General features: G+C 30.7%; 1 protein-coding gene across 26 annotated transcripts in view; it reads left to right on the forward strand.

The window, feature by feature from the left end:
• Positions 1 to 18,143, forward strand: part of LOC127700732 (rho guanine nucleotide exchange factor 12-like) — a 137,280-nt gene extending 119,137 nt beyond the window's left edge. For 23 of the 26 annotated variants that reach the window (XM_052204374.1, XM_052204350.1, XM_052204352.1 and 20 more), the window contains 10 exons: positions 470 to 719; positions 2,356 to 2,431; positions 3,850 to 3,939; positions 5,170 to 5,321; positions 6,915 to 7,021; positions 7,511 to 7,607; positions 8,071 to 8,165; positions 9,559 to 9,612; positions 12,462 to 12,690; positions 13,722 to 18,143. In XM_052204374.1, the coding sequence (XP_052060334.1) occupies positions 470 to 719; positions 2,356 to 2,431; positions 3,850 to 3,939; positions 5,170 to 5,321; positions 6,915 to 7,021; positions 7,511 to 7,607; positions 8,071 to 8,165; positions 9,559 to 9,612; positions 12,462 to 12,690; positions 13,722 to 14,545 (1,974 nt within the window). In that variant the 3' untranslated portion in view covers positions 14,546 to 18,143. The remainder of the gene's footprint in view (positions 1 to 469; positions 720 to 2,355; positions 2,432 to 3,849; positions 3,940 to 5,169; positions 5,322 to 6,914; positions 7,022 to 7,510; positions 7,608 to 8,070; positions 8,166 to 9,558; positions 9,613 to 12,461; positions 12,691 to 13,721) is intronic. The other 3 variants (XM_052204357.1, XM_052204372.1, XM_052204375.1) reach the window with 3 other exon arrangements.
• Positions 18,144 to 20,714: the final 2,571 nt, after the last annotated feature.

Genomic DNA, 20,714 nt, shown 5'->3' on the forward strand with positions numbered 1-20,714 from the left:
AAGGTATGATAAGGCAACTTTTTTGGACACTAGAATTTGAAAAAAAAAAGATGTTCATAAGACATATTAAATATGTCGGACATCAGTATTTATATTTTTGAATTTTAGATATATTTATTTATAAGACGATCATAGTTTCACATATTTGCAATGATTTATTTTCGTGGTGTTTTTCTGCTTGAGAAAATTGTGAATAATTTGTTGGTTTACAGTATTTAAAGGTTTTATAAGAATGGTGAGAATATATGGACAACAAAAGTTTGTTACATTACACTTTTTCAGTGTAAGTCCCTGATCATGAATAACTTGTTGCAGATCATAGAATAGCTTGTTAATATCTCACAAGTTAGAAACTTTTTGTAGATTTAAGCACTCGAATGACGTCATTTGGAACCTATTGTCTGGTAAAACTCAGAATTGTATTTTAGAAGTCTGATATTAAAAAAATGAACTTGTCTTTATTTTTCAGGAATTAGATTTAACGAAACATAAATTAGTGTATGATGGAGTTTTAACATGGAATATAAACCAAAGAAAAACTGTTGATGTTCATGTTGTTTTGTTAGAGGATGTGTTAGTGTTATTACAAAAACAGGACGAAAAATTAGTGTTAAAATTTCAAAGTACTCAGCTGGTGGCGGGGAAAGATGATAGTAGATATATGTTTAGTCCGTTGTTAGAATTAAGTTCTGTTTTGGCAGCTAACAGTAAAGCAACAGGTATGTTTAGACATGTTTTTACATGTATAATTACTAAAGTGCCATTTATGAAATGAGAAAACAGTGGAATCTTAAAGTATTTGCTCAACCAGCCCAATTGAGCCATAATCAGCTAATGTTATCACATATGTTTTTACTTTTGTAAACTTTCTTTCAAAAATCATCTCTATACAAGTTTGATGTAACTTTGGCCTGATTGATCATAGTATCTTGTTGGGCACCATGGCTATAAATAGAACATAAGGGTAAAATATCTTAAAATCCATAATGGATGAACAAAATCTGACCGTTGTAAGGATGGCATAAAATTATCAGAAACAGTGGTACCAATTTTCAGAACCCATGAATTCAAATGTTCAAAGAAGTATAAATTTCTATAGGCTTGTATTCAAACTTTTGTAAAACCACAAATTCAAATTTCATGAAAATACCATTTTCGGCAATCCATGAAAATTGGTACCAACAAAAATAAATGAATCCACAGTAGCTCCTGTATTGTCAAGATATTTGTCACTTATATTTCTCCCAAGATTATCAGACAACTCCTTCAGGTGTGTTTGTTCATTACTATTCTTATCCTGATATTAACATGAATATCAATATAGCACATTTTATCCAGAAGAGGGATTCAGTTTCCTAGGAGCCTCTAGTTTGAAAATGGTTAGTAGTTTGATAAAACAGGGAATTGTTCAAAATTTTTAAATACCGAACAGGAAATCAAATCAGGTTTCTTTTGTGTAGTTCTAAAAATGTTTAGAATTTTTTGTTTCTCAATTCTCAAATGTCACACTGGTACAGAATCAGGAATAAGTGCAGTGTCTGTGTTAAAACTTTAACAATTATCACATAACTAATGAGTTGTTCTCAAAACCTTTCACAGCTAAATAAAAGTGATGACTTCATGCATGTTATATAAATGATAAGGTGTAAATTATGAGCAGGTGCTTGCTTGTAAAAAAAGCTATATTTTAATAAAGATCAAGCAATAGGGAATATCTAAATTTATAGGTGTAAGACACTTTCTTGGAACAAAGTTCATCATGTTCATTAGAAATATTGTAAATTCAGAAATCATGCATCCGTTTATTATTTCGAATTTTGAAGAATGAACAAAAATTCCAATTTAATTATTGCAATTTCAGGAAAATCTGCATGATGATATATGTATCGAATTCAGAATGCTTGTTCTCATTATTGCAATACTCACACGGTCGCATTATTTGCATTAATAAAAACCTCACAATAATTCATGAATTTACAGTACTGACTAAACTTTGTAAAACCAGAAATATATAAAAACAATTGAGACCTAAAACCCAAAAGTACTAAAAGAATAGCAAGAAACATATAATGTTAACTTTGCCTTAGGATGTTAAATAAAATAATTAATGAAATACAAAAATAAATTCCCTGTATATAGATGTCCCTTGGTAAACATTTTCAGCTAAGGTACCTGTCAACAATTTTCAAAAGAAATTCATTCAGATTGTTGTCAGACAGAGTACACATGCATCTGATAATTTTCACCACAATTTTTAAAATGACTTCATGAATGAAAACATCACTAGAAATGTAGTAGTTTACCCAAAAAATTATCTGAATTGAATTTTTCAAATGTATGTTGTACATGTTTCAGATAAAAAAGCCTTTTTTGTTGTGGCTAAATCACAGATTTATGAGTTATCAGCTCATACTGGAGAAGAACAAAAAAAGTAAGTTACAAAATCATTAGTGTAGGCTTAATAGCTTTGTAACTAAGTATGTTTGATAATCTGTGAGTCAAGAATTCTAAGTGTTCAGCAAGATTTTATAACACATTAATAATATGATATTTGCAAGGGCCTTGCCGTTGTGTGGGGGGTATCAAATATGGAACAAGTATTCATATTTGCCAACCTCTGACAATGAGAAATCATGTCATGACATGACTTGACATGTCAAAAAGCGTGTGAAAACTCGTGACGTAGATGCAGACTTTTTAATGGGAACAATGTTCATAATTTCACATAATACAAATTATTAATTAAATATAAGAAACAATATTCAACTGTAAACTTTTATTGTATTCAACAGTGGTCTGTTTTGCTGCTTTTAAAGCAACATCACTAGGCACATATTCAAAACAACTGCCAGTTTGGTTACATTAACTTGATAACAAGGCACACAATATATCATTGTCAAGTTCTGATTAGAATTCAGTGTGAATTTCTTTATAATTGAAAATGCTCTCTCACAGTAAGAATTGATATTTGGGTGAACTAAAATAGCTTTATCAAGCTTCGAAAGAGTGTCATAACGTTTTTTTGCCATCTAAAATGTCATCTTTAATCTCTGCCATTGCTCCCAACAAACTATATATGATGATATTGCCTGGTCAAACTGGGTAGTTCATCAGAAGACAGCTGGTACTATGAGAACTGATCCAACAGTTCCGTGATATTTCCATCCCCTAAGGCCTGTGGAAATCTGTTGGCTCTATTTGAAACTGAAAAAGAAAAATATTTTATAATTTGATTACCATTTATTGATAAAACATGTTAAATGTTTAGTCAAATAGCTACATTGTAGTTATCCTCTCACATGTTTTGTTATGATTGCAACATAGGGTGCACAATGCGTTACTCGTCCCTTGATCATTTAAACTCGAACTGTTTTATTTATAAATCTTGAATCTTGGTACGTACACATCGTTTTCGCTATCGAAAGTATGAAAAGATTGTATATGCCCCTCATAGTGAATATTTTGGGAGTGTGGGAACTCGAAAAAGAAGGGAAAAGTAGTAATAGTAAATGGAAGTATGAGAAAAGAGAGGAGGAAAGGTAAAAAGTTTTGGGAGGTAGGAAGTTGTGGTAGACCAGGAAAACTGAGCAGTGGAAAGGAAAGAAGGGGACAAATGTAAAGATTCCCTTTTTCTCCTTGATAATTCCATACAATAGAAAGATGTTTTATTCTAAATTACCTGAAAAAAATTTGTGGTTATTAGTATCACTGTAGAGAAGTGATGGAGTTGTTAAAACATGATTACAATACAAGTTAGTGACCCTGCATACTCAAAATAGATAAACAACTGTTTCAATCAGATGTCTATGTCAAGTACATAAAAACTCCCTTTTCTATTTCTCCTTGCAGGTGGATAAAGTTGATCAAAGAGTCGGCAGATTCACATAAGAGAAATAAGTCAACTGCTAACCAACTCAGACCCTCTACAAGTCCTGGCAGGTAAGATAAACAGTTGTGATTGTTGGTGGTAAAATATTAAGCATAAAGGACAAACATGAGGTAAAATCAATATAGATCCAAGCCCCATGAAATATTTTTGTCCCTCACCTGAATTGTTGCTGGGGACATAGAAATACCCGGTGTCTGTCCATCTGTCCATCCAGTCTTGTTAGTGTTTTCACGTGAACAATTGTTGCCAGATTTTTATGAAACTCATATCAGCAATGTCTTGGGCAAGTTCGAAAATCATTGCCGCTGAATTATTTTGAAAAGAGTTGTGCCGCTTGGAAGTTTAAATTATATGGGAAATTGCATTGTAAGAGCTTTCATGTGTACAATTTGCCAGATTTTTATGAAACTTATAGCATAGGTTTAAATCAACAACCTGTCTCAGACAAGTTCCAGTTCAGTGCTGATCAATTGAAAAGAAAAAGAGTTATGCCCCTTGGAAATATTAATTATATAGAAAATTGCATTTTAAGTGCTCTCGTGTGTACAACTCTTGCAAGATATATATAAAATTTATATCAAAGGTTTATATCACCAATGTCTGACAATTTCGATATTAGTGCCCATCAACAATTTTTAAAAAGAATTATGTCCCTTGTAAATATCAATTGTATGCAAAAATATATTGTTAGAGCTTTCAAACTTTCATTTCTCTAAGATATGTATAAAAAGTTTTTAAAGAACAAAAAAATTTATATTTTTTTTAGTTATTGTATTTGGACAGATAAAATATGTGCAACACCGGGGACAATGGATTTCAGTCATTTTACCTAATGGTTTCATACCTTTTGTCTTGCCTGCTACAAAAGTCGCTGAATTTTGTCGCAGAAAGTAAGATATAGGGATTGCTTTTCTGGTGACGGCTGCGGCAGTGGCGTCAACAATTGTTAAGTTTTCTGCTTAAGTTAGTTTGATAGGAACTACTTGTGATAGATCATTGATATTTAATATGAAGTTGCATTACTATCAGTACATATCAGTCTGAAGACTATTTCGAGGCCTTGCCACCTAGGTCATGGTCTAGTGAATTGAATTAATTAGCAATGTTGCTGTCCATCAGATTGTCTTTTTCTGAATTTTTTGCGGACAGGCCAGACATATCTCTGTGTCAACAGTTTGTTTGAGTAAATAGCACCTCCATGAAACATAAATTTTGAATGTTTGTTTCTTTGTGGTATCATGTACAATTATTATTATAACATTGTAACTGTTTATTTGCAGACTTGAGGAGGAGAAGGGTCCTAGAAGGATCTTCAGTTCTGATATGATGGCTCAAGCTGATGTAACTCAGGAACCTTTACTAGAACAACCTGATAAAATAATCGTTTCCAGTCCTGTAACTTCTGTAGCAGAACCAGTTCTCACACCATTAGGTACCAGTTATATTATTTGTATGGTGATTTAACTTTGATGCTTACATGTATTTATATTTGATTGAAAAATTAAAAAAAAAGATATGAAAGTCTACCGATGGAGTAAATTGATAAATTTATATTTCAACCAAATTTTTTATTTAAGATTCTCTTCATTTTTTCTTTTGAGTTGAGATTATACTGAAAGAAACAGACTAATACTTAGAAATTACAGAACTCCCATCAAAAGTTACTAAAACATTTCAGAAACCCAGTTTTGCGCACTTTCATAAAAATAAAGTTGAAGTGGTTTTTTTTCTGTAAATGTCAAGCACATGTGAGAGCTAATTTTTTTTACCATAGCTATTTTTCATATGGAAAAAAAACTATTGAGGTTTGTGTGGTTCTGGCATGCAGTTGATGTTTCATAGTCATGTCAAAGCTAAGCAATTTTGCCAGTTTAAGATTGAAAATTAAATTTTTCTTTTCAAATGTCAGGAAATATTCATATTATTATTTACGCTCTATTTTTGATGTCGTAATACTGATTATTCAGAAAGGAAAACTATACTAACCTTCATACATCAGCATGCTTTAGAAGCAAGCCATTTGTGAGATTTTGAAAATACATGTATGTTATGATGTTAAAGTAAATGTAGATGTATAAAGTAGAACATTAGAGTAACTGTAATGTAGAGAAGTGTTTTTAACACGTATAAACCCTTATCTCAACTAATTTGAGATGTAATATTTGCCAGCAAGCAGGCAACAATTCCAGTTAGTTGTATATTGATAGCTCACATTTTCTTTGTTCCTGTAACTTTGCCTTTGGTACATGGACAATTTAACACAGGTGATTTTTGCTCCCATGAATTTGCTGGTAATGTAACAATCATCTAAAATATAGTGAATTTCATTTAAAACCTCATTACAAGTTGACATTATTTTTTATTTTCATTGAAAATACTGAATTGACAAGAATTTGGTGTGGATTTTAAGCAGTTATCAAACAATCGATTATAAAATTAATGTGAGTGAAATTTGCCTGTGTATACATAGTATTAAACTTCTTTTTAAAGTTAGATATGTTATATTTAAGCATTATCTTTGGCTTAAGTATTTTTCTTGAGCCATTCGTAATGTGGAAACATAATATATATATATCTATCTATAGAAAGAAGGTGTTTGTCTTTCATTCACCTACATCCTGTACTGTTAATATTGTCTTTTCTGACGAATTTCTTTTTTTTTTTTAATTTTTTGTCCCAAAATTGTCCTCAATTTACAAATTACGTATTCACAGGTTCAAATATAGATATTGACTTTAAATTTTGATTCCAAATCTGACATTGTTAATAGAACTTTCAAACCCTCTGAAGAATATTACTACATAATATTTTTAAAAATTAAACGAAAATGCCATGATATTGAAATTAATACATATATAAGATTGTTCTTCAAGCTATGCAGTAACTGGCTTAATTGGAATTCTTAAAGCTGCTATTTTTATTTGGTACAGTAGTTGAAAGAAATACAAACATGTGATTCATTAAGAGCATGTTGATTTCCTTCCCCCTGCATGATATGTTACATGCTTGTTTTTAACCTGTCTAGAGCGAGCAAGGAGACTGGATGAAGCTGTTAAAGAAAACTTGGAAGAAAAACGAAGACTGGTGGCAGAAATTATTAATGATGTTGATGAAAGAGATCGTCTAGAACAGGTCAGTCTTGGTCAAAACTTATACTACCCTACCACCAAAGTATTGTTTCTAACTAAAGGCAATATTTTTCTAAAATCAAACTACAATTCTGTTTCCCTGTGGATATCCCCTTTACAAACCTCTTTATATGGCCCCTGAAATTGCAAAGATAGGGAAATACATATACTACAATGCTTTCAAAATTATGATATAATCTGGAAACTTTAGTACAGAACTGTCAATTGTCTTCATAAACATGTTGAAATGAACATATTTTACCTGAAATGGCTATTTTACACACAAAAAAGACCTGGTCAATCCATCTTGATTTAAAGTCACATAATAGGACAATTTCAATGGATGAAAGGCAAAAATTGAAATGATTAATTGGTATCTTGTGAATATATGTAGAAATTTGATCAAAAGTCAAGTAAGAGAATATTTTACTTTTTTGATTCATGATATATTTGTGTCATAATGGATAAGTTAAAAATATTTTATTTTCAACAGATACCTGTGTCTCCTGAAACAGAATCGTTACACAACACCATCCAAGAAGCAATGGAGGAATGCTCCAGTTTTATAATTGAAATTTGTGATAGAGAATGTATGTTGTACTACTAACACTGTCAGAAAACTTACATTGGTCACGGCACCAAAATGTTTTTTCAAAGCAATAATTTAAGTCAAAACCTTTGAAGATGCAGGTTTACTCATTTGGGTACTGTATATATTAATATGAATAAGTATTAATAACTTACCTTTGTTATTGATGGTGAAGCAATTGTCCAATATCAGATTTATTACAACTTCAAGATGAATAAGTTTATTGAAATTTCAAGTTGAAATGTTTACCTGTTTTTTGATACACGAGTTAGATAGATATAACATATAAAATCAAAAGCATGAATTTTGCACTGAACAAAGCATGGTGTGTATTGATTGGCATGATCTTAACAAAACACTAACTCGAATAATTCTTTCTGATAAATTCTTAAATATGTTGACATGAGGAATCTTGGGTAATTGCCATCCATATCGTTTAATACTTGGTCTATTAATATTTTCAGCTGGTCTAATGCAAGAGAACATACAGATGCCTATACCAATGGACAAACTGAAGGAAATGGCTAACAGAATGAACCAGATACTTACAAATCTGTTGGTAAGATATGGCTACATCATGCATAATCGTTTCATTGGGGAAAAAAGCTTGTTAGGTATAATCATGGTTTGTCTTCTTACCTTATGAATGTTATCTGTTTGGATAACTGGAAACAATTTGGAATAAACACTGATTTCATGTTCAAATTAAATTCCATGTAGAAATGAAATCAACTCATTTTTTTTTCTTAGTAAAAATTGGTATCTAAATATTCAATATGTGTCATCTATTAGAAATTCTTTACAAAGTGAGAAAACACCAAAAGTAAATATAGGACACATTGTTTTCATGTGTTTATGATATATTCATCTTTATAGACAATACAATTGTACCTAACAAGTTTATAATGAAATGGTATTAGTCTTCATTTTAAAATCATTTTAGCTGTTGCAAAATTCAGTAGCTTTCAATGTCCATTGTAAAAGTTGTCTGATATGTTAATGTGTTAAAATTTTGTGTGCTGGTGATTTATAGGTTTATAATAAGTATTGAAATATGTCAATGAAAAACTCGAGAGGATCATTAAAGTTTTGATATTTGAAAATTTATGAAAACTTTTAATGCAGATTTTTTTCTTCTTCAATGAATGTCAATGAAAAGATAATAATTTCAAAACAACTTTAGAAATGCATTAACGTGGAAACAGGTTTTGGTTTTGAAAGACTTTTTTAGGAAATATTTTCTTATTTGTAAACCGGAAATTATTCAATTGTCTAACGTCAACTGTGACTAAAAATCTAATTTGCTCAACATTTTATTGCTTAAATTATGTGTCTTGTCTGAGCCTAACATTGCTATAATAGCTCCTCACACAAATGTTACTTGTTATTTAACTGATATGCTTCATGGATGCTCAAGCTATGACTAAGAAATACCTAGGGCTATTTTCTTTGTCATTTTTGAAAGAACTCTGAGGAAATGAGCAGATTTTTTTTTTTAAATAAAAAAGAATTGATCTTATTCCTCCAATAAAATGACCTGCAGCTGAATTCAACATATCTTATTGTAATCAAAACAACAGAAAACATGGTTTCAAAAATATATAGATGAGAGGTCTGGGACCTGTGTATAATGTTGAATATGAACCTTCAATAATTTGATGGTAAAAGTATGAGGGACTTCACAAAATATTTGGTTTAGTTGAATTATAAAGGATAAAACAGAACTATGATAAAACAAAGCCTGTTGCAAAAACAAAGCCTGTTGCAAAAACAAAGCCTGTTGCAAAAATAAAGGGTAAAAATAAAGTGCTAGTTAAGAAAGAGAATAATAAATCTTATTAAGAATCAAAAAGGGGGATGCTTCATTCCTTAACTTTATGTCTGTAGTTAATTGTATATTTATAGTATACAAAGTAAAGAGGAATGTCAGATTTAATGTTTTCACTATTCAGGAGAAGACAAGGGCATATCATGCTCTACGGGCAGCTGGACAGGATTCATCGGGCGTGAGTGATCAGCATTCAAGAATTTGCGATACTAATTATGATATTTCATATGCAATATTTGAATAAGTTTATATTAACACAATAATATTTGCAACAATGGCTTGCCTATTTTTATTTCATGTTGGCATGCTTATGAAATAAACAGTATTTTTTACATTATGACTAGAAAACTGCAGTATATACAGGAGTGATGTCCCTTTATACAATCAAAATTTGCTGTCCTGACATTTTTTGCTTTGGCTATCGCACAGCTTGAATAAATTTAAAAAATTCTTTTCTTCTGTATTTGACCAATTGACAATTCTAGAAAAAGAGATTAAAGGAAACAATTATTAATATTATGTAGTATTGTTTCCATGTTATCTTTCATCAGTGCTTACCTTGATTGATGTTTATCACTGTTTAACCTGTCTCTGGTTGAGGTTATTGAAAGACGATTGATACATATGTTTATGTTACTATTCCAAGAAAAAGCCAGACCTTATCAGTCTTTGGAGCCATTTTTTTCCAATTTAGGAACTTGGTATTGCGTTCTGTTGTTCAATAATTTTTTGTTGAATTCATTCACTAATAATGATCATTTACAACATGCCACATGATGTAAATTGTTTTTGCCATTGAAGATTATTTTTTTGGTTTTCTTCAGTTGTTGAATTGATGACTGTTATTTTTGAATATTCCTTTAAATATTCTCTCAGCTGTCCTGTTCAAAGATTTTGGTTTGTTTTCATTCTTTCTCATCCTATGAAAATACAGAAGTACAGATTTTCGTATATCTTGTATTGTAAAAAAACTATATGTTCCTTTTGTCCTGGAATTTCTGTTCTTGTTCTTAAACAACTGTCTCATGGCCAGAACTTCTTCTTATTTGTTTTGTCTTAGTCTAACATTATGTTGGTGTATCACCATAAGACACTGTGTGTCACATGCCATCTCATGTCATATATGACCTTTGACCTTAAGTTCATTGATGTTTGGAAAGCAATCTTATAGGGGCAGGAACTTTTTAACTTTTCATATATCTTTTTATAAGTTTATAATATGTGGCATGTAGATGTATCATATAAGAACAATGTGATGTATACCAGGGAGATCTTCATTTGACCTTGCTTGTCTTGTAACCTTTTCTTGGATAGAATTTTACATCTTTTCACTTAGATATGTTATTTATATTTTTTTCATGTTGATGCATCAACATCAACAGAAGGTGATGTGTTGCATCTGAAGATCTAAGGTTTGACCTTCAGGTAAAAGTTTTGTAACATAAAATTTTAATACTTGACTTTCAGGTAAAAGTTTTGTATCATAAAATTTGAATTCTTAACCTTCAGGTAGAATTGTTTAATCAAAATTCATATTTATTCAAAATTTGATAAGGGTGAGTTTTCTGTTGTTGACTAAAATTTCTCACTAGTTGACATCCTTTTTAGTGATTTCCCCCAAAAATTATTATTTGAGCATGGCTGTGTCAGTCATGAATACTTCTATGAAACCTGTCACTACAGAACAATTAGAAAACAGCAAGAACTATGTGATTTCTCAATATAATGAGGAGTATGGAATTAATGTATAAACCAATGAAATAACACTTGTCTCAGCAGAGGGAAATCTTAATTATCTCAATCTTGATAATCTATGTTAATAATTTATTAAAAAAACATCAGAAAATCTGCATGACTTTTATTACCTGGGTGATTGATTTTTGAGGAGTGAAGTTTTTGAATTATTTTCATTTTCTGAAGTATGAGGTTTATTATTTGGAAAATATTCTTTTGTCTCCCATCTCTGCTTTCTACAGATAATTTTGAAATGATTCATTTAGTTGCACTGTTATATTTAATAATCATGTTTTATAACTCTCCCTTTTTTTCTGAAATATTATATTTATAATTTCTATAGTGTTAGCAAGGATTTGTACAGTATTGATATACAAATCCTTTTTTGTTAGTTATTCCACTTGAGTTTTTAGAAGTAGATGGTCATTTAAGATGGAAGCTTAACAGCATTCAGTACAGATTTATTTTATATAGTTTAGTGTAGATATTACAGTTAATTTTCAGTTAAAGATTTTCTAAATATAATCAGCATGCAGTTCCAGATTTATGAAAGGACTAGTATTTGAAAATCACATTAAAAGAGGGGCGAAAGATACCAGAGGGACATTCAAACTCATAAATTGAAAATAAAGTGACAACACCATGGCTAAAAAAGAAAAAGACTAACAGACAAACAATAGTACACAAAACACAACATAGAAAACTAAAGACTAAGCAACACGAACCCCACCAAAAACGGGGGGGTGATCTCAGGTGCTCCTGAAGGGTAAGCAGATCCTGCTCCTCATGTGGCACCCGTTGTGTTGCTCATGTTAGTACAAACCCGGTAAATAGTGTAATATGGTAGGTCACATTTGTGAAAAAGGGAACGGGATTGTAGTTACGACAGTAGGAACATGTCCACTGTGCCAATTTGATCCAAACCTTCATCTTTGAGGTATCTAGTTTTAGAAATGTAAATGATGAATCTACAAGGCTACTAAAGACAGAAATGCTCTTGTTGCATTGTATCAATTTAATGCTAAATCACCAAGGTGAGCAATACAGGCTCCTTAGAGCCTCTAGTTTAGTATAGTTCAACATGTAGCCAGTGTATTCTAGAAAAAATTAAAGTTACAAATTTTGATCATCTGTTGGAATTTGTGACATTGTTTTTATTTTTATTTGTCAAGCAGATGTTGAAAAGTTCTTGTTGGTTCTTAAAAAAAAAAACTTTGGGTTTTTTTAGTGGTTCTTTTGATCTTTTCTTTTAAAAATTTATTCAATTACTTTTGTTTTCTACAAAATTTACAGGCAGTAGTTGGAAATCGTGACGAGGAACGTGAGAGGTTAAGAATGGAACTTAAAGCCGCTCAAGATGAACTGAACATGCTGAGAGAAATCCAAAGAAAAGTATCGTCAACATCTCCACCAGATATAGTGGCCCCACTAGAGAGTGTGAAGCGTGAAAGACCTCAAAGTTTGGTGTCTGAGACATCAACTTTATCTTCAGATGATGGCACACCACAGCAACGAGAGGAAGGTATAACGAGAGACTGGTTTGATTAAAGAAACTTGGAACTCTAAATTTGCCAATAAAATTGGCTGTAGGATATTATGTATTCCTAACTATCTTCCACAATCAAAAAGTAGAATAACATGTCTTATAACCCAGAAGGCTTATTAGACATCTTAAATTTGAAATTTTTAATTTTATATTGGAAAAAAGAAGTATTAACAAAAATACAGAACTCCAAGGTAAATTCAAAAAGAGGGAAGTCCATAAAAACCTAACAAAATCAAACGTTAGACCATATCAACCAACGAAACAGATTTAAAACAACTGTCAGATTCCTGACTTGGTACAGTATTTTTTAAAGAAAATGGTGGGTTAAACCTGGTTTTATAGCTAGCTTAATCTCTTGTATACTGACTTTGTCAAATCCTTGAAATCACATATACAATTTTCGTCAATTCACGAAAAGTGGTGACAATGAAAATTAACTAATAGATAGTATTTTATATTTATAAACATTTCTTAGTTTTGCTTTAACATCACATCAATTATATTATATTGAAACTACCATGTCAGTTTAAAAACATTGTATGTCATCTACAATCATACACACAAAGAAAACACACATGCACACACATACAACAAACTATAACAGCATTTCTGAAGTTTAGTATATAGAAAAAAGTAAAATCACAAAAATACTGAACTCCGAGGAAAATTCAATCGGAAAGTCCCTAATCACATGGCAAAATCAAATGACAAAACACATCAAACGAATGGACAACAACTGTCATATTCCTGACTTGGTACATTAAAATTGTTTAAAAAAACAAGGTGTGTTTATAAATTGTACATTAAGTTGCAGTTATGAAGTATTTTTTGTCTGTTTACCTAGAAGTGTCAAAGGTCAGAATTAATACCTTGACCTTTAATTACCATGATTTAAGCCTCACACCACTCCATCACTACTAACAATCCTGAACTTGATTTAATGTCTTGATAAAGAAAGTCTACCAATATACTTGTCTCTAAGAATAATACTGATAATATTGTTTCAGCTGAATCAGATAGTACTGAAGATATCCAAATGATGGAAGAGTCCACAGAACTTATTGAACCAGAAGTTGCCATAGCAACTGAAATCCCTCAGTGCATTGACACAAGTGACTTTCAAGAAATTGAACCCTCAGATGAAGAGACAATAGAGGATTTAGATGCTCCACAAATTCCAGAAAATGATTTAATTCTCGATGCTGAAGTGCTGCATATATCTAATGTTCAAACCGAGTCAGAATTAGTTGAGGAAGTTCTAGATTTAGACTCATTATCTAATGACAATAAACAAGAATTAGATTCTATAAATGAAGAGGTTAAAATCAAGGACAATACTACAAATGAAAGCTGTGATATTCCTAAAGAATTCCACGACAGTGATCATAAGTCGCTGAATGACGATGTATCGACTGATGTCGATGATACAAATTCTGACAGTGAAACAATATCAAATCAGCCAGATATAGAAACAGAAAGAAAAGAAGAAAGCAGACCTGAACAAACGACTGAAGAAAGTAGTGACAATGATTTTGAAAAAATAGAAAAATCAGAAATACCTAAATCAGATGAATCTGAAATGCATGGAGAAACACAGGATTCAAAATCCGAAAATATTTCAAAGGAAACAGATGAAACAAAAGAACAAATCCAAGAACAAAATGATAAATCTCAGGAAAATAATACTGTCACTGAAAGTGAAAGTAGACTCAATGGTGAGAGTAGCAAAATGTCAGATACAGAAAAGTCAGAAGCTGACAATAATGAAAACATAGAAAAAAGTACTGATGCAAATATTAGTGATAGCCAGACAATAGAACCTTCTTCATAGTCTAATGTCACATGATAGGGTCACATGCTGGTAATGTGTTTTGGTGCTTGTCATATGACACAAATTTTCTGTTGTTTGTCAATACCACTTTAAGCCTTGGTATGAAATTTTTTTTCAATTTTCTGTTCTTGCGAAAATGCTTCATTTAAGCCCAAAACTCTAATTATATTTCTGGTTTCCTGAAATTGAACATTTTCTGTGTTTTAATAATGCAAATGACGTTTTAAATGACTTGAACTAAAAATATAAAAAAAAATCTTCTGTAAGAATTGACATACAAAAGATTGAAAAAGCTTCATTGTGGATGGATGGTTTTAAACAGAACAGTTACACCATACAAAATGTTTTATAGTATAACATAGTGCTACCAATCAATTAATTATAATATATATTCATTTTGTTTTTGACAAGTGCTTAACAATTAACATTTGTAGATATTATATTGGAAAATGTATTTGAAAATTGTCTTTATAATGAGTTCATCTGAAAAATGAGAAATAATACACGAGAATATAAAAATCTTTCAAACTTGCTTGACAGTGTTGACAAACAAACAGACAAAATTTAAAGAATTATTTTTCTTTTTTTTAAAATGATAATTTATAAACAGAGCTTATGTGTTTCTACTGATGCAATGGTTTATCAAGTGATAGATTTTATAAACACATCAATAATACGCATGTCCTCATAAGGGACAGTTTTGTTACTGTTTTACAAAGTTTGTATTTCTGTCGCATGGTCATTATGTTTATCATATGTTTATTTATGTGTTAACAATTTTGACATTTATTTATCCATAAACATTGTATATTTGTATCATATGTACAATATGAATTTCAGACTAGAGACTTTATTGTTATACTGTTTTAAAGTTTCATAGAAGTTGCACACTGTAAGCAATGTATGTGATTTATACATCAGGCGAACTTTGTTCTGTTTGAAATGTATGTGATTTATACATCCGACAAAATTTCTTCTCTTAAGCTTGTACATCAATAGTGAATCGATTTCAATAGTTATTGGGAGACTGGAAATTTTCTTCTCTTTTCTTCTTATTGTTATTACAAATTGAGAACATATTCATAACTGAAAGGTTACTTATTTTAAAGTTTAACCTTACCGTACTGATACAGGCTTTCCATTTTGCTTTAAAAATTATATGATCTTTTTTTTTTTATATATAAAATGTAATCAAGGATGTGAGATAAGTTTAAAATTAGAAATAAGCAGAATTAAGGGTGGGATTTGTTAGCCAAAAAAATTAACTACCTTTATATCTCGTACAATATGGCTTTGGTGTTACTGAAAGTGGTAGGCCACAGTTCCAAAATTATATTATATTTAGACCACATTTAGTTCAACTGTTTCATTTAGAGTTTATATATTTTATACATAAGTTGGAATATTCTGAAGAACAGATTTATAACATTAATGGAGGCTAAATCCACCACTGTTTTCTGACATTGTTTACCTTTTAGAAGGCCATTCGAGGCACATAATTTTTAGAAGAACTTAAATTAGGTTAGATTTAACAGTTCCATGTTTTTTGATAGCTTTTTAATAGTAATAATTTGGATTGCAAGGTTCCAGTAAAAGTTCTAAGTCCATCAAACCATCCATTGTTAAAGAAAATTTTCCAAAAATTCATTTTGTGATTATCCCTCATGATGATATTATACATAGTATAAAAGACTTTAATATTGTATTATACATGAAAATAAACTCATTTCATAGACTTAATTTTAGTATAAGACTATTATAGTGAAATTATGCTTTGAAGCCTGTCCATTTTGAATTTCTGTATCTTTAGTTTTTCTGTGTGACTTTATTAAACTACTTCTAATGTTAATGAGTACTGGTAGTTTGTTTTAGACAAGTGTTACTGTTTGTAATGTGATTATTGTTAATGTCTTTCATTTAAGGCCCAAAGGTAGATGAATGTTTTCTGTTGCAGTAGGTTAAAGAACTAGTCTGGAAACATTATGAAGTTATATATATAAAGCAGGGGTTTTGACTTTATAACTATTTGAAATTTGCCAAAATAAAAATCTTGCAATAGGAAATATATTTTTGAGTGTAATTTGTTTTTTTTTATATACAAAGATCTAACCTAGTTATGGTTGTGTGTTGATTAATGATATATAAATTTATAATAGTTTGCTACAATTTTTCATTAATCTCTAACTTTTATTTATTTATATTACATCGTGGATGATTATTTGCTCGAGTGTCTGCTAATTTTTTTTCTGTAGGTGTGAAAAACCAAAAATTAGTAATCCAGATTGATAGTTTATAAAATTATGTCACATGACTTTCATCTATTGTGGATTCATTTATGTTGATGGGTAACAATTTCAGTGAATTGAAGAAAAATGTATTTTGGTCTAAACTTTATTTTGTGGTATTATCTAATTCTGCCTAAAATTGTATATTGAATTTACATTTTGTTGAACACATTTAAATTTGTTGTATAACATTAAAACAACCATATCTACATAAATTAGTACCACAAGAATAATTTGGAATTAACAATATATTTAGAATTAATTTTTAACACCAGTTTTGTCTACAAAATTTAAATTATTGAAATATATTGCACAGTATATTCTGAATTTTTCTGTTAGTTTTAATTAAATTATTTTTATGCCTTAAAAATTTTACAATTATTTGGAAAAATATATATATATATATATATATATATTATATATATTTAAAACAAAACAAAGCATTATATCAGATTAAAGTCATTGAGAATGAAATTACTTTGGAACATTGTGATAGTTTATTGAGATGGGAGGGGGGAAAACCTCCCAAACTTTTTCACGAGTGAGTTAATCATCCATTTATTGTGCAATATGTGACCAAACTTTATACATCATTATTTTATCATTACATAAACACTGCAGGGAACACCTGTTTATTATACACAGATACTGCATTGAACAGGTGGTTCCGTTTCTGGTAAACTGGTGTTTTACTTGTTGTAATTCATTAATTGTTAATTATGAATTACAAAATTTGCTGAAATTATTTTGATTTTCTTATCCATATTTTGAATTGTGCATAGTATCAAAGCTTTGATAATTAATCCTTACCATTAGCCATGAACAAACAATATACTCTAGTTCTTAATATTATGTAAACTGGAATACCTCTATACCTTTAGCTAGAATATATAGTTAATGCAAGGTTTTTCATACTTTAAAACAAGTACTTAACATCTTTAAACAAAATAATGCCAATCAAAATTATAATTCCCAATATAACACTGGCTTTAACTTGTTCCAATGACTATTTCATTAAGAGAAATCGTTTTATTTTAAGTAGTTTCCCAGTCAGTGTTTTGACCTATTCAAACATTCTTGTTTCAATTTATTCTCCAGTTGTTTGATTGGTCGAAAAAATGTACTAGGTTCTAGTGTATTTTTTTTGCTGCTGTTTAGGGTAGGATATGACTTAAGGTCTTCTCAGATGATGCAAGGTTAAAATAATGTATATGATTTGTTAGACGTCTCTCTTTGTACAGTTGTATATAGAAATAATATTATTGTACAGACAAAGAAATAATGGAAAAATAAAATACAAATATTAAGTAAAATGTTTTTTTTTATTGAAAATTGAATAATTAATCAGTTGATTAAACTGTATACTATAGCATGGATAATGTCTGTAGAGTTTAAATTACAAGATTTCAATGGCCAAACCTTGTCACAAGGTTTTATTTCTGTGCTATACACACAGTCAGAATAATGTGTCCGGGTAGCGTGACATGTCTTTCTGCGACTGCTACCTTGTGAATTTGCCCTATAAAAATCTGGTTCAGTGTGTTAGTCTACGATCTAGTACAAAATATAGGCAACAGTAGTATACCGCTGTTCGAAATTCATAAATCGATTGAGAAAAAAACAAATCCGGGTTACAAACTAAAACTGAGGGAAACACATCAGCAGGGTTAATATTCATGTTACATTAACATGTTATTGTCCTGAATATGCATTTAATTTCCCACTGGACATTAAGCAGCAATCCATCATCATCATCATGTTAAACCTTTACATATGACCTTGCCAAAGTCAATCTGATAATATGGGATCCGTCATTCGTCCAGCCTACATAATGGAACTTGTACAATCGAAGAATTAAAGGAAATAAGATGTAACTTGGCAGAATGGTTTCTTATAGAAAGTTGTATAAAAGTTTTTTTTTACTTTGGTATTAATCGTAGAAGGCACATGTCTATCATGGACAAATTATTAGCTTTTCTGATTGGCTGATTTTATGAAGATCATTTTAAAAACCACTGAACAAGTTGAAACCAAATATAACAGAAAGGTTACTTTTTACGCTCGGACTTGGTTTTGTTTCTTGTGTGCTGACCATTTTTGCAGTAAAATCTTTTAAAATATTAAAGAAATCGTCTTCTGGTGAAATTTTTAAGCAATTGAAACCAAATATGATACCAGTAGCTGTTTCTAAAGGCTTTATTTCCGATCGGGGGACCAGTATTGCAACGATTGGAAAACTTAAATGGTACACAATGGGAATAATATAGAAAAGATCTATTCAAGAATCTCTATGACAGAAGGTTTCCCTGTATTGTACTTGCCAAAGGTGGTGATGGACCATTCCTTGTTGACTCCTATGGGAGGTTAAAGTTTTATTTATGATTGAGTATTAGAAAAATATGTAAATAGAACCAATGCCACCAATGAACCTGTTGGAACAATATGACGGTGGCTTCTGGGGAAATACTTGGTGGTTTTATATTAGTGCTACATATATGGCTGTCAACACATGATTGAAATAAGAGCCCGATTTGGAAAATATGTAGATATAATTCTCCATTGTAACTGTTGTACTCAGGGTCTTATGAGAAAATACGAATATCCCAAAAAAGTACTGAATTCTAAAATAAATGTAAGTAAGTAAGTAAAACTTTATTTGGATTTGGCATATTGATGCAAGCGCCCTGTAGAATAGTGAATTCAAAACATTAAATTGCAATGCGATTTTGTTTGGAAACATAAAACTGCGTGAACATGTATCAAATTACCTGCAAACTTAGGAACAGCAGTCAAAACCAACCAATGACTGAACAAGACAAAATGTGAAAAAAAATTATTTCTTTAGTTGTCTGATAAACTTTTCCATAGAGAAGCAGCAACAAAACGGAAAAGATTTCTAACATTCTGTGGTAAATGTAAGATTTTACTGCATCTCAAAGAATAGTTTGAATGTTTAATGTGTAGCAAATTATGTGAACATAAAGCAGACAAATTATTCAAAATTGAGTAGGTCTTTTGTAGTGCTATTTTCCTGATGCGTCCCACTTGTCTCACAGATGATATCGGATATGTTCCTTATGTCGTAACTACAATACCCTTACCTTTTCACGAATGTGACCTACCGAATTAGACTATTTACCGGATTTGTAATAACATAAGCAACACGACGGGTGCCACATGTGGAGCAGGATCTGCTTACCCTTCCGGAGCACCTGAGATCACCCACAGTTTTTGGTGGGGTTCGTGTTGCTTAGTCTTTAGTTTTCTATGTTGTGTCATCTGTACTATTATTTGTCTGTTTGTCTTTTTATTTTTGGCCATGGCGTTGTCAGTTTGTTTTCGATCGGCGAGTTTGACTGTCCCTCTGGTATTTTTCGTCCCTCTTTTGTAGAGTCGGAACCTTTGCATTTAAAAATTTTAACGTTTCAGCTGATGATTTTTAGCCTTAAACGCTTTTTCTTGTATTTTTTCTTGTTTTAAGACTTTTTCTTCTGTACAAAAATGCCAACCGAAAGGGCAAAAATGAACACTACTCAACATAAAGGTATGACAAATTGTAAGTTTGTTTAATCTGTTTAAAAAGGATTCAACTATTTTGACACCTGTCTACACAAGTTACTTATATGTGCTTCAAATTTAAGTTTGTAATCTACATCAATTCCAAGGAAATTGAGTTTCTTGTCATGACAACATATTTTGCTGAACTTGAATTGACAAATTTTTTGCAAAGGGGATTTCCCTTCAGCAAGGACCGGAAATTTATCAAGATTTTCTTTGAACCACTCTGCTTGTAATATAGATATGAGACACATAATAGGAAGACAGGGTATTGTCGTCAGCATAGTTATATAAGGTTCCCTGGTTAACAAAATAAAAAAATGATC

This window comes from Mytilus californianus, unplaced genomic scaffold, assembly GCF_021869535.1.
Source record: "Mytilus californianus isolate M0D057914Y unplaced genomic scaffold, xbMytCali1.0.p SCAF_5, whole genome shotgun sequence".
NCBI lineage: Eukaryota > Metazoa > Mollusca > Bivalvia > Mytilida > Mytilidae > Mytilus > Mytilus californianus.